This window comes from Mus caroli, unplaced genomic scaffold, assembly GCF_978045245.1.
Source record: "Mus caroli unplaced genomic scaffold, Mus_caroli_1 scaffold_13, whole genome shotgun sequence".
NCBI lineage: Eukaryota > Metazoa > Chordata > Mammalia > Rodentia > Muridae > Mus > Mus caroli.
Window position 1 is genome coordinate 27,772,446 of NW_028227268.1, and position 16,334 is coordinate 27,788,779.

A 16,334-nucleotide genomic window follows, 5' to 3' on the forward strand; every position below is an offset into this window, starting at 1 on the left:
CTCTGCAAAAAGCTGTCAGAGAGAGAGGGAGAAAGGGAGAGAGAGAGAGAGAGAGAGAGAGAGAGAGAGAGAGAGAGAGAGAGAGAGAGAGAGAGAGAGAGATATCTGGTCACTCTGGAGATCAGAGAGAGAGTAGTGTATTAGTGATGACCCCAGCTGAACCAGATCAAGGCAAAGGTTCACTAGGCTAACCTCCATCCTCCGCCAACTGTTCCTCTCTGCCTGGCTTTCTTCATTCCAAGTCAGGAGAAGGGAAGCCACCCGGCCGGGGGACCTTTCTTCTCTTCTTTCCCAGATCGTTCAGGACAACGAGGAGCTAGAAAGTGTAGGACTAGTGTGCTCATCTTTGGACACCCAGTGCACAGACTGAGCAGTCACCTCTTGTAGATCTTGTCACTCATCCTCCTTGGATTACATGTTAGAATACATTCCTAAGGGCACAGCTAGAGGGTTGAGTCACAAAGTCAGGGTCCTTTGGAGCCTAGGGGAGCAGCTGAGGAAATTGTGTTTAAGGCTTCAAGCTAGAGCAGAAAGAGGGAAGGTAGGATACAACAGACACGTCCCTGATGCCACCTAATCTTGTCTACCTGGTACTCTTCTCAGAGTCGTCGGGAGGATGCAAGGTCGAACTAAAGCTGACTCTTAGCCTCTGGCCGGACTAGCACCTCGGTCCCCCGAGGTCTCCGAATACAGAGGGGCTTACCCATCAGAGCGGTAGGTCCCAACTACCTTTCCTCTCCCCAGAGGCCCTCTGCTCCAGTTGGCAGGCCTCAGGGGCACTCTGGGCAGATTCCTTTGGCCTGTAGCTCAGCACCCAGGAAGTACCCACGTGACCCAAGCCCTACTGGGCACGTGGGACCAACCAGTCCAGGCATTGTCAACTGGCTCTATATAGACTGTTGATTGTTTTCCCGTTTATGAAACTCTTAGGCCCTCCAAAGTTAGAGTGATGATTGCAGGAAGGCCCTGTATTGTGCTGCAGAGCCGGTCTTGGGAGCCCCGGGAGGGGGAGGGGGGACAAGGGCGGGACTTCGAGGGCGGGCTCGAAGGGCTGCAGTTCCCACGCAAAGGTGGCCAGGACCCAGTCGGCACTTCCCGGCCTCTCCTCGCCCCGCCCCGCCCCGCTCCGCCCCGCGGGGACCCAGTCCTCCTCACCCCATAGGCAGAGCGACCCTCCCGCCTCCCCGTCCGCTTCTTAATTACCCTCGCCTCGTTCACTTTCAAAGTTTACTCCCGGCCCGGACCCGCGGCGGAAGCGAGCCATGGCTGTCTACCTCGGGATGCTGCGCTTCGGGAGGCTGTGTATCGCGAGCCTGGGGGCGCGGGGCCCCCGGACGCTGCTCTCTCGCCCTCGGCCGAACTCGAAGTTGCAGGGTGTCCGTGCTCTCAGGTACCTCGAGCAGCTCTCCGAAAAGAGAGGGGGCTGGGCAGTCCCGAGAAGGGAACTTGGGAGTTCTGCAGGGCTTGGCAGGGGCTGACCCCACTCTGGGTAGCCCTCACACACACTACCCTACCACTTAGGCAAAGGGAAAAGCCAGGCCAGCCCGGGATCTGGGGCTGCTGCTCGTAGCCACAGGAGTCCCAGGCTGAGTTCAAATTCTAGTTCAGAATTCTGTATGCGTCCCATGTGGTACACAGAGCCAGGAGTGGAGGCTTTTTAACAGTACACCCGAGGAACAGAGCTGAATACTGCTAGGGCATTCTCTCAGCTGTATTAACTCTCGTGAAAAACGTGGGGACCGTTTGGGGGGTCCTCAGGGCACTGAGTATAACAGATCTTTCCTCCCTTTGTTTTCTTTTCCTTCCTTCTTTTCCTCCACCACCCCCTCTACTTTTTGGATCAGGGTTCTCTCTGTGTAGCTGTGGTTGTCCTGAAACTCGCTCTGTACACCAGGCTAGCCTTGAAATCACAGAGATCTGCCTGACTCTGCCTTCTGAGTGCAGAGACTAACGACCTGTACCACCACTGCCCGGCTTCCTTCTGTTTTCAGTCATTACCACTTCTGGGCCCGTTTTTCATCTGTCTTCAGTGCAAGATCAGGGAAAGGGGTTGGCAGGAGAGAGTTGGCTGAATAAATCTAATATGACCAGACACGGAGGGGACTGCAGGAGCTTGCTGGGGAAAGGCCAAGCTGGGAGAGTTGGCTGTGCAACAAGGTGAATGGTGGTATCCTCTGCATCCAGTAGGCATGCACATCGCCTATCCTGCTCTACCGCACGGAAGGGCAAACTACTAAGCCTGTTGTCCGTATTATTATGCGGGCTGTAGTCTTGGAAAGGAATAGTGGAGGCACGGCAGAAAGAGGAATTTGTCTCAGAAAACACTACTAAGTTTAAAAGACACTACTAAAGCCGACGACAGTAGTGGTGTGTACCTTTAGGGCAGAGCCAGGGTCTCTGAGTTCAAGGTCAGCTTGGCCTATGAAGTAAATTCCAGAACAGCTGGGGCTAAACAGATAAATCCTGTGCACCCAATCAAAAGACAACCCTGAGAAGAAGTTGGACGGACGAGTTGGAAGATGTCTTTTTGGCTGGAACTCTCAGGTTCTGAGAGTTAAGAAACAAACCTGTGTGTGTGTGCGTGTGCGTGTGCGTGTGCGTGTGAATTAGCCCTCTAACACTGTTAGTACGTGTTCAGCTCCTGTGAAGTGCCGTCTTTCCTGAGGAGACCCAGGGGCTCATGGCTGGGTGCACATGCCCATGTGATTTTTGTTTTTGTTTGTCCTTTCTTTCTTTCTTTCTTTCTTTCTTTCTTTCTTTCTTTCTTTCTTTCTTTCTTTCTTTCTTTCTTTCTCTCTCTCTCTCTCTCTCTCTCTCTCTCTCTCTCTCTTTCTTTCTTTCTTTCTTTCTTTCTTTCTTTCTTTCTTTCTTTTGAGGGGAGGTTTTTTCAATACAGGGTTTCTCTGTGTAACCCTGGCTGTCCTGGAACTCACTTTGTAGACCAGGCTGGCCTCAAACTCAGAAATCCACCTGCCTCTGCCTCCCGAGTGCTGGGATTAAAGGCATGCCCCAACACCGCCCCGGCTGTTTGTTTGTTTTTTAATATGAGTACACTGCAGCTGTCTTCAGACACACACCAAAAGAGTGCATCAGATCCCATTATAGATGATTGTGAGCCACCATATGGTTGCTGGGATTTGAACTCAGGACCTCTGGCAGAGCAGTCAGTGCTCTTAACCGCTGAGTCATCTCTCCAGCCCTCACTTGTGTTTTAAGTGCAGGTGAAGGCAACTGATAAATGTGTTTTCCTTCATTTATCTCTACCTTACCATTTTGAGGTATGGTCTTTGACTGAGCCTGGGGCCCATTGATTCCGCTAGGATGGCTAGCCAGTGAGTTCTAGGGATTTTTCTTCTCTGTCCCCCACCCCCCTAGCACTGAGAAGTTACAGGTGGCTGAGCCATGGTGCCAAGCTTTTGTGTGAAAGTTGGGGATCCAGCCAGTGGTGGCGCACGCCTTTAATCCCAGCACTCAGGAGGCAGAGGCAGGAGGATTTCTGAGTTCGAGGCCAGCCTGGTCTACAGAGTGAGTTCCAGGACAGCCAGAGCTATACAGAGGAACCCTGTCCCAAAAAACCAAAAAAAAAAAAAAAAAAAAGAAAGAAAGAAAGAAAGAAAGAAAGAAACTTGGGAATCCGAACTCAGTTCCTTCTGACTGTACTGCAGTCGCTTTACTGATTAAGCCATTACCCTAGCTGCAACATTCCTGATCTTTGACATTTTTCTGTGTAAACAAAGCAGGTCACTTACTGGCCTCAGGCCTGTGATCTCTGAGGGCTTCAGTGTCAGGCCTCAGAGAAACTATGTCCAGAAGAGGCCTATTTATCAAGAGAGAGAGAGAAAAAAAAATTTCTGAGTATCTGGCCCAACTTCTTTCCATTCCTCTCATATTTGCATCCTTCCTTGCTGGCTTTCATCCTTCCAAACGAAGTATCTGGTTTGTCCCCTACTCTCCCCTGCAGAGGCCTCCATCTTAGGCTTCTCAAATATTCAGCACAGGTCTCTGAGGGCATTGATCTAGCCCTCAGAGGTCAAGCACCTAGGCCCATAGGACTCAGACCCAAACTGGTGGGAGGATGAAGAGAATCGGGGAGCGGGCACTAGATGGTGCTCCAGGCATGGTGGTGTGGGAAGCTGTTGCCCTCCACCCTCTGATTAGGTTACAGGCAGGCTTTGCTGCCGCCGCCCAGCACACCGAGTCCACCATATTTGGGTTTTCTTTTGTGTTTTTGAGGCAGGGTCCTGGTGTATAACCCGGGCTGTCCTGCAACTTGAAGCTATTAATCTTCCTGTCTCAGCCTCTGAAGCTGTGAAATTACAGGCATGGTTTTGCTGAACTGGAAAGAACAAGAATTGGAAGCTAGCTTGTCTTGAGATACACCCCTGGCTGCTCTACACAGACAGCCGAGTTAATGGCCAAGGAGGCATGTTACCTAATCTCTGAGTGTGGTTAGTGTGTTGCTAATGCAGTCTTACTGAAGGCGGAGAGGCAGAAGCTGGTAGCTATTGCTTTCAGCCTTTCCTTTGAGGTGAGACTGACCCTCTTTAGCTAAGATTTAGACTTGATCTGGACCTTAGCAGTTCCATCAAAGGGCAGGTGTGCTGAACCAGCCCCCACCCCACCCCTGACTCCAACCTCTACTACTGACAACTGGGTCCCTGTACAATGGCCTCGGCGGGGAAGCCTGCAACGTGGGTACCTGAACCCTAAGTATTTCAGACTTTAGAAATGTCTCCCAACAGCTGGGTGGTGGGGGTGGCTTGTGTCTTTAAGTCCAGCATTTAGGAGGCAGAGGCAGATGGATCTCTGAATTCAAGGGCAGCCTGGTCTACAGAGCATGTTCCAGGAAAGCCAGGGCTGTTACACGTTGAAAGTCTGTCTCGAAAAAGAATAAAACCCACCACAACTACCACTACCGCCACCACCACCACCATAACAACAACAACAACAAAACCCAAAATCAAAGGGTCTCCCACCAACCTCACCATTATCTTCTCTCTCTCTGTCTGTCTGTCTGTCTTTCTTTCATTCTCTCTTTCTCTCTTGTATTTTAGTGGTACCAGGAGTCAAACACAGAATCTTGTTATGCAAGTGCCACCCTCTACTTGCTCGTTTTGTAGAAAGAGTTTGTTACACTCAAGTGAAGACTTGCATGTGCTTTCTCTTTGTACTCATAAAGGCATATCTACCAGCCGTTCCCTTTGGATGGCAAAAGTGAGCACTCCCTCCAGAGTTGGGGCAGTCCTGGGCTCAAACTCTTTATTGCCCCTAAATAGTTCTTTGTAGTTTGCTTCCTTCATAGGCTGTGGGTTCCTTCAGAAAGGTTATATTGAGTGATCATAGGACTTTATGGTGTAATTACATATGGAAGTTGCACAGGTCTTAAATGTACTGCTCAGTAAGCTTTAATGGCTTGTTCTCTAGTGCTATGACTGACCACCAGAGAACAGAGCCATCGGTAAGCTTCTCTTCAGAGTTCATTTAACTCAGAGTCCAAGGGCACAGTGCCAGCAGGTGCTTGGCACCGGTGAGGGCCATCCCGCTGAGTCATGACATGGCCCAAAGCATCACGTGGTAAGAAGACCCAGAAAACACTCCAGGGAGAGCCATTTCAAAGTCAAGCTATCCCTCTATAACCTATCACTCCACAAAAAGCATGCATGGGTTGTTCCATTCCAAAGTGCAGAGGCCTCAATGATCCAAAGATTCTAAGAATCACGGGTATATGAATTCGTTCGGAGAATCATTTAAACCACGCTTAAACTCATTACTCAGTTTCCAAAGTTACTTTTTTTTTCTCAAGGCTTTTTCCTTCCTCCCTCCTTTTCGTCTTCTTTTCCTTCCATCCTCTGTGGTTTTATTGATTTTATTGGGTAATTTTTATTTTTATTTTTTTTTGTTTTTTTGTTTTTCGAGACAGGGTTTCTCTGTATAGCCCTGGCTGTCCTGGAGCTCACTTTGTAGACCAGGCTGGCCTCGAACTCAGAAATCCGCCTGCCTCTGCCTCCCGAGTGCTGGGATTAAAGGTGTGCGCCACCACGCCCGGCTCAGGGTAATTTTTAAAAATTGACTTTCAGGAGGCAGAGGCAGGAGGACTTCTGAGTTCGAGGCCAGCCTGGTCTACAGAGTGAGTAGCCAGGGCTACTCAGAGAAACCCTGTCTCGAAAAACAAAAACAAACAAACAACAAAAAATTTGACTTTCGTGCGCAGGGATGTCTTTCCTGTCTGTACGTCTGTGTACCACGCTGGGCTTGCCTGCTGTCCTCAGAGCGAGAAAAGGGCATCAGATCCCCCGGAACTAGAATTCAAGATGCTTGCGGAGCCACCATGTGGGTGCTGGGAACTGAAGCTGAGTCTTCTGGAAGGGCAGCCGGTGCTTTTAATTGTTAAAACATCTCTTTAGCTTCTTGCTGTTTTAGTTTTTGAGATGGGATCTCATTATGTTGCCCAGAAAGGCCTCAGACACAGCAATCCTCCAGCCTCAAACTCCGCCCCCCAATGCTGACGTCACAGGCATGGGCCGCCACACCCAGCTCTGCTTTTTTATTTCTTCCTTCTTGTTTATATGGGTCTCCTTTTCTTTACTTAAATACTTGACAAGAACAGTTTAAGGCAGATTGATGTTGGCTCAGGGTTTGAGGTTAAAGTCCATCCCCACAGGAAAGGCCTGGTGGAGAGAAGAGGCCTGAATGTAAGGCAGCACAGGTAAGTGGTCTAATATGGCAAGTTGTCATGTTGTGTTTCCAGTCAGGAAATGGAGAAAAACGAATGCCAACCCTCAGAGCGCTTTCTCCCTTTCTGTGCAGTAGGGAACCCCAGCCTGTGGGTACCATGATTAATCCCCACAGTGTGTGTGAATGTGTGTGTGTGTGTGTGAGAGAGAGAGAGAGAGAGCACCTGTGTGTGTGTATATGAGTGTGTGTGTGTATGAGAGAGAGTGTGTATGTGAGTGTGTGTGTGACTGAGAAAAAGAGTGTGTGTGTGTGTGTGTGTGTGTGTGTGTGTCATGGGTGTGAGTTCCAGACATACGGTCTTGCATATGCCACACAAGTGTTCAGCCACTGAGTTGGTTTCAACACCCTTGGGTCCTAGTTTTTTCTTTTCTTTAAACATTTTCAGAAACACTTACTTGTGTGCATTTGTCCATGCAACTTCTGACAATCTCCTCCCACCATGTGGGTCTCGGGGATTGAACTCAGGTCGTCCTCAGGCTTGGCCAAAAGGACCTTAAGCTGCTGAGTCATCTCACTGCCACCACCGAGGACTAGTTTTAGGAAGAAGGGGTTGTACTTGTTTGTTTGATTTTTACTGAGATAGAGACTCATTCTGTAGCCCAGGATCGCCTCAAACTCAAAACATCCCCTCCTGCCTCAGCTTCCCAAATGCTGAATTTAATATGGGTCATCGCGTCTGCATTTTTTGGGGGAGGGAAGGGGGTGACAGAGGTGGGAGGGACAGTCAAGGTCTCACTCTGTAGCAAGGCTGGTCAAGAACTCTGTGGACCAGGTTATCCTAGCACTTACATCACTCATACTGCCTTCCTGTGAGTTTGAGGCTTACCTCGGCTACATATTAAGTATAATAGGGTTTTACATGTACTCCACCACACTTGCTTTCTGAGATCCTTTTTAAAAACGTGTTAGCCTGGTGGTTGCGGCAGTGGTGGCGCACACCTTTAATCCCAGCACTCAGGAGGCAGAGGCAGGCAGATTTCTGATTCCGAGGCCAGCTTGGTCTACAAAGTGAGTTCCAGGACAGCCAGGGCTACACAAGAAACCCTGTCTCGAAAAACCAAGGGCTGGTGAGATGGCTCAGTGGGTAAGAGCACCCGATTGCTCTTCTGAAGGTCCAGAGTTCAAATCCCAGCAACCACATGGTGGCTCACAACCATCTGTAACGAGATCTGGCGCCCTCTTCTGGAGTGTCTGAGGACAGCTACAGTGTACTTACATATAATAAATAAAAAAAAAAAAAAAAAAAAGAAAAACCAAAAAAAAAAAAAAAAGAGTAAAGCGTTGGTTTCCCGGGGATAAAGTCATGTTAGTGGCCCCATCTTTAGGGATGGTTTCTTACCCATTATTCTCGCTTAAGATCTTGGCCTAGGTTACCAGGAACATGTAAATAAGAAAAGGAATAATAGAAAACAAAACAGATAGATTGCCACGAGAACTACGGCACAATAATTTTTCTCCGACAAGGAGTTCCACAATCGGTTTCAGGAGGCCTCCCTGTTTTGAGGTCAATTGCCTCAGTCTGTGGAACTTGTCACACAGATCCTACTGGAGGCGGTGTGGCAAGAGAGCATTGATTATAGCCTTTTTTTTTTTTTTTTTTTTTAGGCATGATCTGGCTAGCCCAGGCTGACCCAGAACTTAATATGTAGTCCAGGCTAGCCTCAAACTCAGTGATCTTCCTCCCCCGGCCTGCTGAATACAGGAATCAGGCGGGAGCAACCATACTTTGCTTTAGTACTTTTTTTTATTTTTTAAATTTCTTTGTTTATTATATCCCACCTCCCTCTCACTCTGCTAGCCCAGTTCACTTCCAGCTGCCTTCTCCTCTCACTCTGCAAGCCTAAATTCATAGGGTCAAGCAGTTCTAACCACTAAGAATTCTTAAAGGGCCAGGCACACAAGATAAATCACACACCACACACACACACACACACACACACACACACACACACACACGATACATATATTAAGGCAACAGGCTCAGGTCCATTTGTTTAGCTTTCTTTGTTTTGTTTTCTCCCTGCAATATTTTTATTTTGTTAAAGCGTAGAGCACCAAGTTGTCATGTTAACATCTCTAATGTTTTCATCGCACGTGTTAATTATACATAATACTGGGTTTCATTATGGTGTCTTCATACACGAGCATAGCACACATGTCAGCCATAGACATCCCATATTATCTCTTATCCTCCCCCGACTCCCAAGGGTTCTCCCGGCCACTTTCATGGGGTGCATGGGGTTTGGGTTGGGATGAATTGCATTAGGGTTGTTGATGTCACAGGAGCATAGACACCTTACCAGTGGTTACACCACCAAAGAAATGCTCCCCCCCCACCACCTCGTCGTCTGTTATCTTTGTGTAAATCTCCAGGGATGGAGGGAGTGCTCATGAGTCCCGCCTCTGCCCACAGCAGGATGCTGACAGAACCCAGTCTTGCCCAGATCCTGTGCTGGAAATCACAGCTGCTGTGAGTTCTGGCAGCTGAGCATTCCATTCCGGTCGTCTCCTCTGTCTTCCCCAGTTCTTCCCCTCTTCTCCCCTCTTCATCTGAGATGTTTCCTGAGCATCAGCGAGTGGAGGGTCCATCTACAGACAGACAATCAGCTGTCACTTTATTCTCCGTACTTTGACCGGCTAGAAATCTCCGCGCTCTGCTCACCACGGCAGGGAGAGGCTTCTGTGACCCGAGCTGTTGACACAGCTGCACCGGTCTGTGGTTATTCAGAAGGTGCACAATGATCTGGGTTTTGTTTCATTGAGACAGGTTCTCAAGCAGCCCAGGGTGGCCTCAAATTCACTCAGTCTTCAAGGATGACCTTGAACGCCTGACCTTCCTGCCTCTCTCCCTAAATGTGGAATTTCCAGGCCAGAGCCACTGTCCGTGCCTGGCCCATTGGCTCATTCATTTGCTTGCCTTAATCTTACTGCTGGTTTACATTTCCCCTTTCTCTCTCTCTGTTTTCTTTTTGATACTTTTAGTTAAGCCTGGGGGGTGAGAGGGAGGAGGTTGATGTGTGTGAGTGCAGGTTCCCTCCGCAACCAGAAGAGGATGTTGGGTTTGATGGAGCTGGAATTACAGGCAGTCATGAGCTGCCCGGTATGAGTGCTGAGAACCAAATTCTGTTAGAGCCGTATTTGCTCTTAACTGGCGAGCCATCTCCAACAGCCCTGTGTTGCGTTAGGTGATTAATGCTGCTCAAATCCGTGGGAGTATGCGTTTCTTGCTCCCTGCCCCAGTGTTCTGAGTTCCCAAATGAAAGACATACATAAGGGACAGGGCCTCTTCCAAACCTACATGTGGCTAGCACACTATCGCCTACAATAATCCTGAACTATTATTTACTAAAACCTAGATTCCATCCTGGCCACCCAGGACCCAGGCCCGTGACCCTCATGGGCCGAGATCTCAGACTCTTACATTCTGGCTGTCTCTCTGTCCTGCACTCCTCAGGCCTGGTCCTTCTTTGCTGTCCTTCCGTGGTCCCCTTGCCCATGAATCCTAAAGTCCCGCCTCTGTCTTCCTACTCAGCCATTGGCTGCAGACAAATTTATTTACCAATCAGAAGCAACTAGAGGCAGAGACCCTCAGCGTCTTACATACGGATTCTTGCAATTTTGGGAACCCACTGCTCTGTGTTTTTCTTATCTAAGAAACAAACAAACAACAACAACAAAATCAGGTGATCAGTGGTGACATACACCTTTTAATTTCAGGCACTTGGGAGGCAGAAGCAGATGCCCCAATCTGAAAAATCACAGATGCATCTCCCAAACTTAAGTCAACTATTGAAAAGTATTATGCCAACCTCCAGGAAAGCTGTTTGTTTGTTTGTTTGTTTGTTTGTTTGAGACAGGGTTTCTCTGTATAGCCCTGGCTGTCCTGGAACTCACTCTGTAGACCTGGTCTGTAGACCAGGCTGGCCTCGAACTCAGAAATCCACCTGCCTCTGCCTCCCTAGTGCTGGGATCAAAGGTGTGCGCCACCACTGCCCTACCAGCAAAGCTTTTTAAAATACAATAGAAAGTAATTCGAGTTTGAGGCCAGTCTGGTCTATAGAGTGAGTTCCAGGACAGTCAGGGCTGTTACACAGAGAAACCCTGTCAAAGCCTTTCTCAATCATATTTGTGGTGGCGCACACCTTTAGTCCTAGCACTTGGGAGGCAGAAGCAGGCAGATCTCTGAGTTTGAGGCCAGCCTGGTTTACATAGAGAATCCAGGGTAGTCGGGGCTATGTAGCATGACCCTGTCTCAAAACAAAATAAAACGCCAAAATAAATAGATTAATTAATTAAATTAGTAACTAAAATTAAGTTAAGTACATTACTGATGTCTGTGCTATGTCATGAATGTGGAGGTCAGAGGACAACGTGTGGGAGTTGGTTTTATCTGTGTTCATGGATTGATCTCAAGTCTCAGCCCTGAGCTCGCTAGTCCCCTGGCCTAGCAACAGATACCAGCAGAGAGCAGGAACAAAGGTCAGGGTTCGCTCGGGACTTGGGTCTAATCGGCAATTGCTTTCAATTTCATTTTAAAAGCTTTGCTGGCATCTGGCTTGATACTTAAGTTTGGGAGCTGCTTCTGCCACTCTTTGGTTTTGGGTACCTGGCATCAGCCCTGCCCATCTTCCCTCTCTAGTGGTGTCTGAAAAGATTAAGAGGACTTGCCCATGGTCTGGGGCTTTTCAGGCTTACCAACACGGTCCATCTGCTGACCTCTGGTTCAACTTCCAAGGGCCACAGCCAATAGATATGTTTTCAGGAAGTGAAATAAGAGGCTTTCGTCACGGGCCTGTTTGCTCAGGCATTATCCACATCCCTGCTCCATGGTCCAGCTCTGCTGTGACTGTGTCTGACGCAGACAAAATAGAGTAATCCTGCAGGGGAGGGGGAGATTCCTCAGTGGTTAGAGCACTCTTCCTAAGGACGCTGGTTCAATTCCTAGGACCCATCTCTAGGATGACCACAGGATATCTGATACCTCTGGTCTGACATGCACATGTCCACATATCAACATGGAATTAAAAATAAAACAAAAGTCTCCAAAAAATGGCTTCTGTGCCTATGTTCTTACTCACAGAGGTTTTGTTTTTTGTTTTAAGGAAAATTCTTTGTGTTGAGGGTGATGATTGCTAGCCCTACCTTTAGCTGCCCTCTCCAAAATGTGGTGACATGCTACAGATCCCATCTGATGTTCCCAGAGCCAGCCAGCTGTGTTTTCTGTCCAGGTTTTGTGAGGCTGGGCCAGGCAGGGAGCGTGAGACCCTGGGTTTGCCTTACCCGGGGGCTGTGGAGACAGACAGGTTTATGGCTCTGTGCTGGGAAAGAGGAAAGGTGAGCTGCACCCTGAGGTCAGGAGAGTGAGCTGAGACACAGAGTCAAGTGCCATAGATAAATGATAGAAGGAGCTGGTGTGCTTGCAGGCAGACAGGATCCCTGAGGGTGCCGTGGGGAGCTCCTCTGGGTGGAAGTCTCCAGAGACCTACCCTTTTAGTGCGCGCTGTAGCTTTAAATATAATTTTGTTATTGCACTTATCTACAAATTCACACATGGGTTCCATGGCACCTGTCGGAAGGTCAGAGGACACCTTGTGAAAATCGGTTCTTTTCATTCCACTACGAGGGCCCTGGGGGTCTAACACAGGTTCTCAGGCTGAGCACCATACATCTGCTGAGCCATCTCACTGTCCCTGGATATAATATATGGAAGAAATAAGCTAGACGTGTGTGTGTGTGTGTGTGTGTGTGTGTGTGTGTGTACATGTGTTTATATCCTGGTACCAAGGAGGCAAGAAGAATGCATCAGATCTCCAGGGACTGGAGTTACATATGGTTGCAAGCCATGTAGGGCTGTCTCTCCAACCCCCCACACCCAAGACATTTTTTTTAAATTATTTATTTATTCATGCTTTATTCATGCTTTATTTATTTATTTAATGTGCGAGCACTCTGCCGCCTGTATACTCACATGCCAGAAGAGGGCTTAAGATGGCCTTGTAGACGGTTGTGAGCCACCATGTGATTGCTGGGAATTGAACTCAGGACCTCTAGAAGAGCAGCCGGTGCTCTTAACTACTGAACCATCTCACCAGTGTCCACCCCCCCCCTCCCCACCCCCCCCCCCCACCCTCCCCACCCCACCCCGATATTTAAGCATAAAATGACAAGAGTCAAGAGAGAGAGGAGCTCAGAAGGAAAGCAAGGCACACCCCAGAGTGCTGGAGTGAACTTCTCAAAGAGTTACTTTGTTGCTGTCTGACACGGTGTCTCAGATACCACAGGCTGACCCCAGACTCACTGTGTAGCTGAGGATAGTCTTGAACTCCCTCATCTTGGTGTCTGCTCTTCCTTCATGCAGTCCAGGCATGTCCTCAAACTTCCTTCTGCCTTCTGGATGCTGCAAGGGCACATGCACCCCCGTGCTTCTTGATTGGCAGGTCACTTCCTTTCTCTAATTCCCAGGAGCTCTCAGTGCTAGGGCTGAGGAGAGCATCTCAGTGAGGGATGCTAAGAGGGCGTTTCCCAGTCAGTATGGCTCCTGCACCCATTGTCGTCTGGAAATCTATCCATCTGCATTCTGCTCCATTTCTCTGCAACCTAGCCACTGCTCTGCACCATCCAGCGTCCTTGTTTTTTGTTTTGTTCTTGTTTTTGTTTTGGGGTTTTTTTTTTCAATTTTTTATTAGATAATTTCTTCATTTACATTTCAAATGCTATCCCGAAAGTCCCCTATACCCTCCCCTCGCCCTACTCCCCTACCTACCCACTCCCACTTCTTGGCCCTGGTGTTCCCCTGTTATGGGGCATATAAAGTTTGCAAGACCAAGGGGCCTCTCTTCCCAATGATGGTTGACTAGGCCATCTTCTGCTACATATTCAGCTAGAGATACGAGCTCTGGGGTTACTGGTTACTTCATATTGTTGTTCCACCTATAGGGTTGCAGACCCCTTCAGCTCCTTGGGTGCTTTCTCTAGCTCCTCCAATGGGAGCCCTGTGTTCCATCCTATAGATGACTGTGAGCATCCACTTCTGTATTTTCCAGGCACTGGCATAGCCTCACAAGAAACAGCTACATCAGGGACCTTTCAGCAAAATCTTGCTGGCATGTGCAATAGTGTCTGCATTTGGTGGCTGATTATGGGATGGATCCCCGGGTGGGGTAGTCTCTGGATGGTCCATCCTTTTGTCTTAGCTCCAAACTTTGTCTCTGTAACTCCTTCCATGGGTATTTTGTTCCCTATTCTAAGGAGGAATGAAGCAATGAATGTTGCTTTTCCTTCTTGATTTTCTTGTGTTTTGGAAGTTGTATCTTGGGTATTCTAGGTTTCTGGGCTAATATCCACTTATCATTGAGTGCATATCAAGTGACTTCTTTTGTGATTGGGTTACCTCACTCAGAATGATATCCTCCAGATACATCCATTTGCCCAAGAATTTCAGAAATTCATTGTTTTTAATAGCTGAATAGTACTCCATTGTGTAAATGTACCACATTTTCTGTATCCATTCCTCTGTTGAGGGGCATCTGGGTTCTTTCCAGCTTCTGGCTATTGCAAATAAGGCTGCTATGAACATAGTGGAGCATGTGTCCTTATTACCAGTTGTATATGCTCAGAAGAGGTATTGCTGGGTCTTCTGGTAGTACTATGTCCAATTTTCTGAGGAACCACCAGACTGATTTCCAGAGTGGTTGTACCAGCTTGCAATCCCACCAACATTGGAGACCAGGCTGGCCTCAACTCAGCGATCCACCATCCTCTGACTCCCAAAGACTAGGATTAAACGTGTTTGAGGTGTTTGATTTTTTTTTTTAAGAGTTTCAGAACCTCCCCCCCCCCAACCCCCAAGTTGTCCTTGAACTCAATATGTAGTCAAGGATGACCTTGAACTTCTGTTGTTGCCTCTACCTTCCAAGTGCTGGGATTAGAGATGTGTACCACCACAGTGAAGGTTATGCAGCACTAGGGAATCAAACACGGGGCTTCGTGCATGCCAGGCAAGCACACCACCCACTGGGCTATATCCCCAGCTTCTCTAAGGCAATTTTGACTGTAGTCTGTGGGACGGTGAACCATGCCAGGAAGCTTGGTGGATAGAGTGGGTTGAGACCACAGAAACCCGGTGGGTACATACCAGAGACAGTAGGTAACTCCGTGTTATCAAATTCCTGGCCTGGATCATGTGCCACACCACTTCCCACATAGGAAACATGATCTGTGATGTCATGTAGGCCCAGAATTGAGTTCTCCATGCTAAAGAGGTACCTGGAGGCCCTGAAGGTTTATTAGCCAATAGGCTTCCCTTCCTGCCAAAGGTAGTTAATCTCGGGTCCACCCCGAGAAGTTGGTACGCTATGCTTCCATTTTCCATGATGAACAGTCTGGAACCAAGGACTGTCTGTCTCTTTCATCAAGAACCGCCCTGGGGAGCACAGAGCAGACCATCACCTACAGAGCTGATGCTTAATTCTCCCCTAGAAGGCCTCTCTGCGCTCCCAGCCCCAACCACAGCCTAGCTAAGGACCCTCATCAATGAGCTAAGCCAGAGCTTCCCCTCCCCGTTCCCCCCTCCACCTCCTGCTCCCCAGGGCCTGTGGACCCCTGACACTTCATTCTCAACTTCTCCGTGTTGTTCTCCAGCAGTGACTGGAGCCCTGAAACCCAGGGAATACCAGCGTCAGCTTTCTCACATCTCAGACTGAGCTTTCCCATCCCCTGGGGTAGTCAAGATCCCTGCATTTTACCTCCCTAGCAGCCAGGCGGAACACAGACCCACAGTAGTCCAGGCTCTAATCTATTTTAGGATGAGCCAGCATGATTGTGAGGGGTCAGGTCAGTAGGAATGCACTGACGTAGGTCCCAGAATGAGCTGTCAATTACTTGAGCTACTGAATGACCTGGCATGTAACGCTTTTACAAGAATGCTTTTTTTTTTTTAAAGATTTATTTTATTTTATATGTATGAACATCTTGACCCCATGTATGTATGTATGTATGTATGTATGCATGTATGTATATGTGTGCACCATGTGAATACCTGGTGCCCGAGGTCAGAAGAGGACAGCATACTCCCTGGAACTGGGCTTACGGATGGCTCTGAACTAACATGTGGGTGCCGGGAATTGAACGCAGGCAGCCTGTAAGAAAAAAAAAATGTGCATTTTAAAAGTGATTTATGTATTTTTATTTTATGTGCATTGGTAATTCGCCTGCATGCATATCTGCTTGAGGGTGTCAGATCCCCTGGAACTGGAGTTTACAGACAGTTGTGAGCTGCCATGTGGATGCTGGGAATTGAACCTGGGTCCTCTGGAAGAGCAGCGAGTGCTCTTAAATCACAGAGCCATCTTCTCCAGCCCCTACAGGAATGCTTTTACCAAAAGGTTTTATTGGGGTTTTGTTTGTTTGTTTGTTTGCTTGCTTTCCGAGACAGGGTTTCTCTGTATAGCCCTGGCTGTCCTGGAACTCACTCTGTAGACCAGGATGGCCTGGAACTCAGAAATCCGCCTGCCTCTGCCTCCCGAGTGCTGGGATTAAAGACGTGCACCACCACGCCCGGCCGATTTTATTGTATTTTATTTTTGATTTATGTGTATGTG

The 16,334-nt window shown here is 48.4% G+C and overlaps 1 protein-coding gene across 1 annotated transcript in view; it reads left to right on the plus strand.

Annotated features, from left to right (window-relative positions):
* Positions 1-699: 699 nt before the first annotated feature.
* Acsf2 (acyl-CoA synthetase family member 2) overlaps positions 700-16,334 on the plus strand; it is a 42,740-nt gene continuing 27,105 nt past the window's right edge. The window contains exons 1-2 of the mRNA XM_085829641.1: positions 700-714; positions 1,227-1,390. Coding sequence (XP_085685767.1) covers positions 1,263-1,390 — 128 coding nt within the window. The 5' untranslated portion in view covers positions 700-714; positions 1,227-1,262. The remainder of the gene's footprint in view (positions 715-1,226; positions 1,391-16,334) is intronic.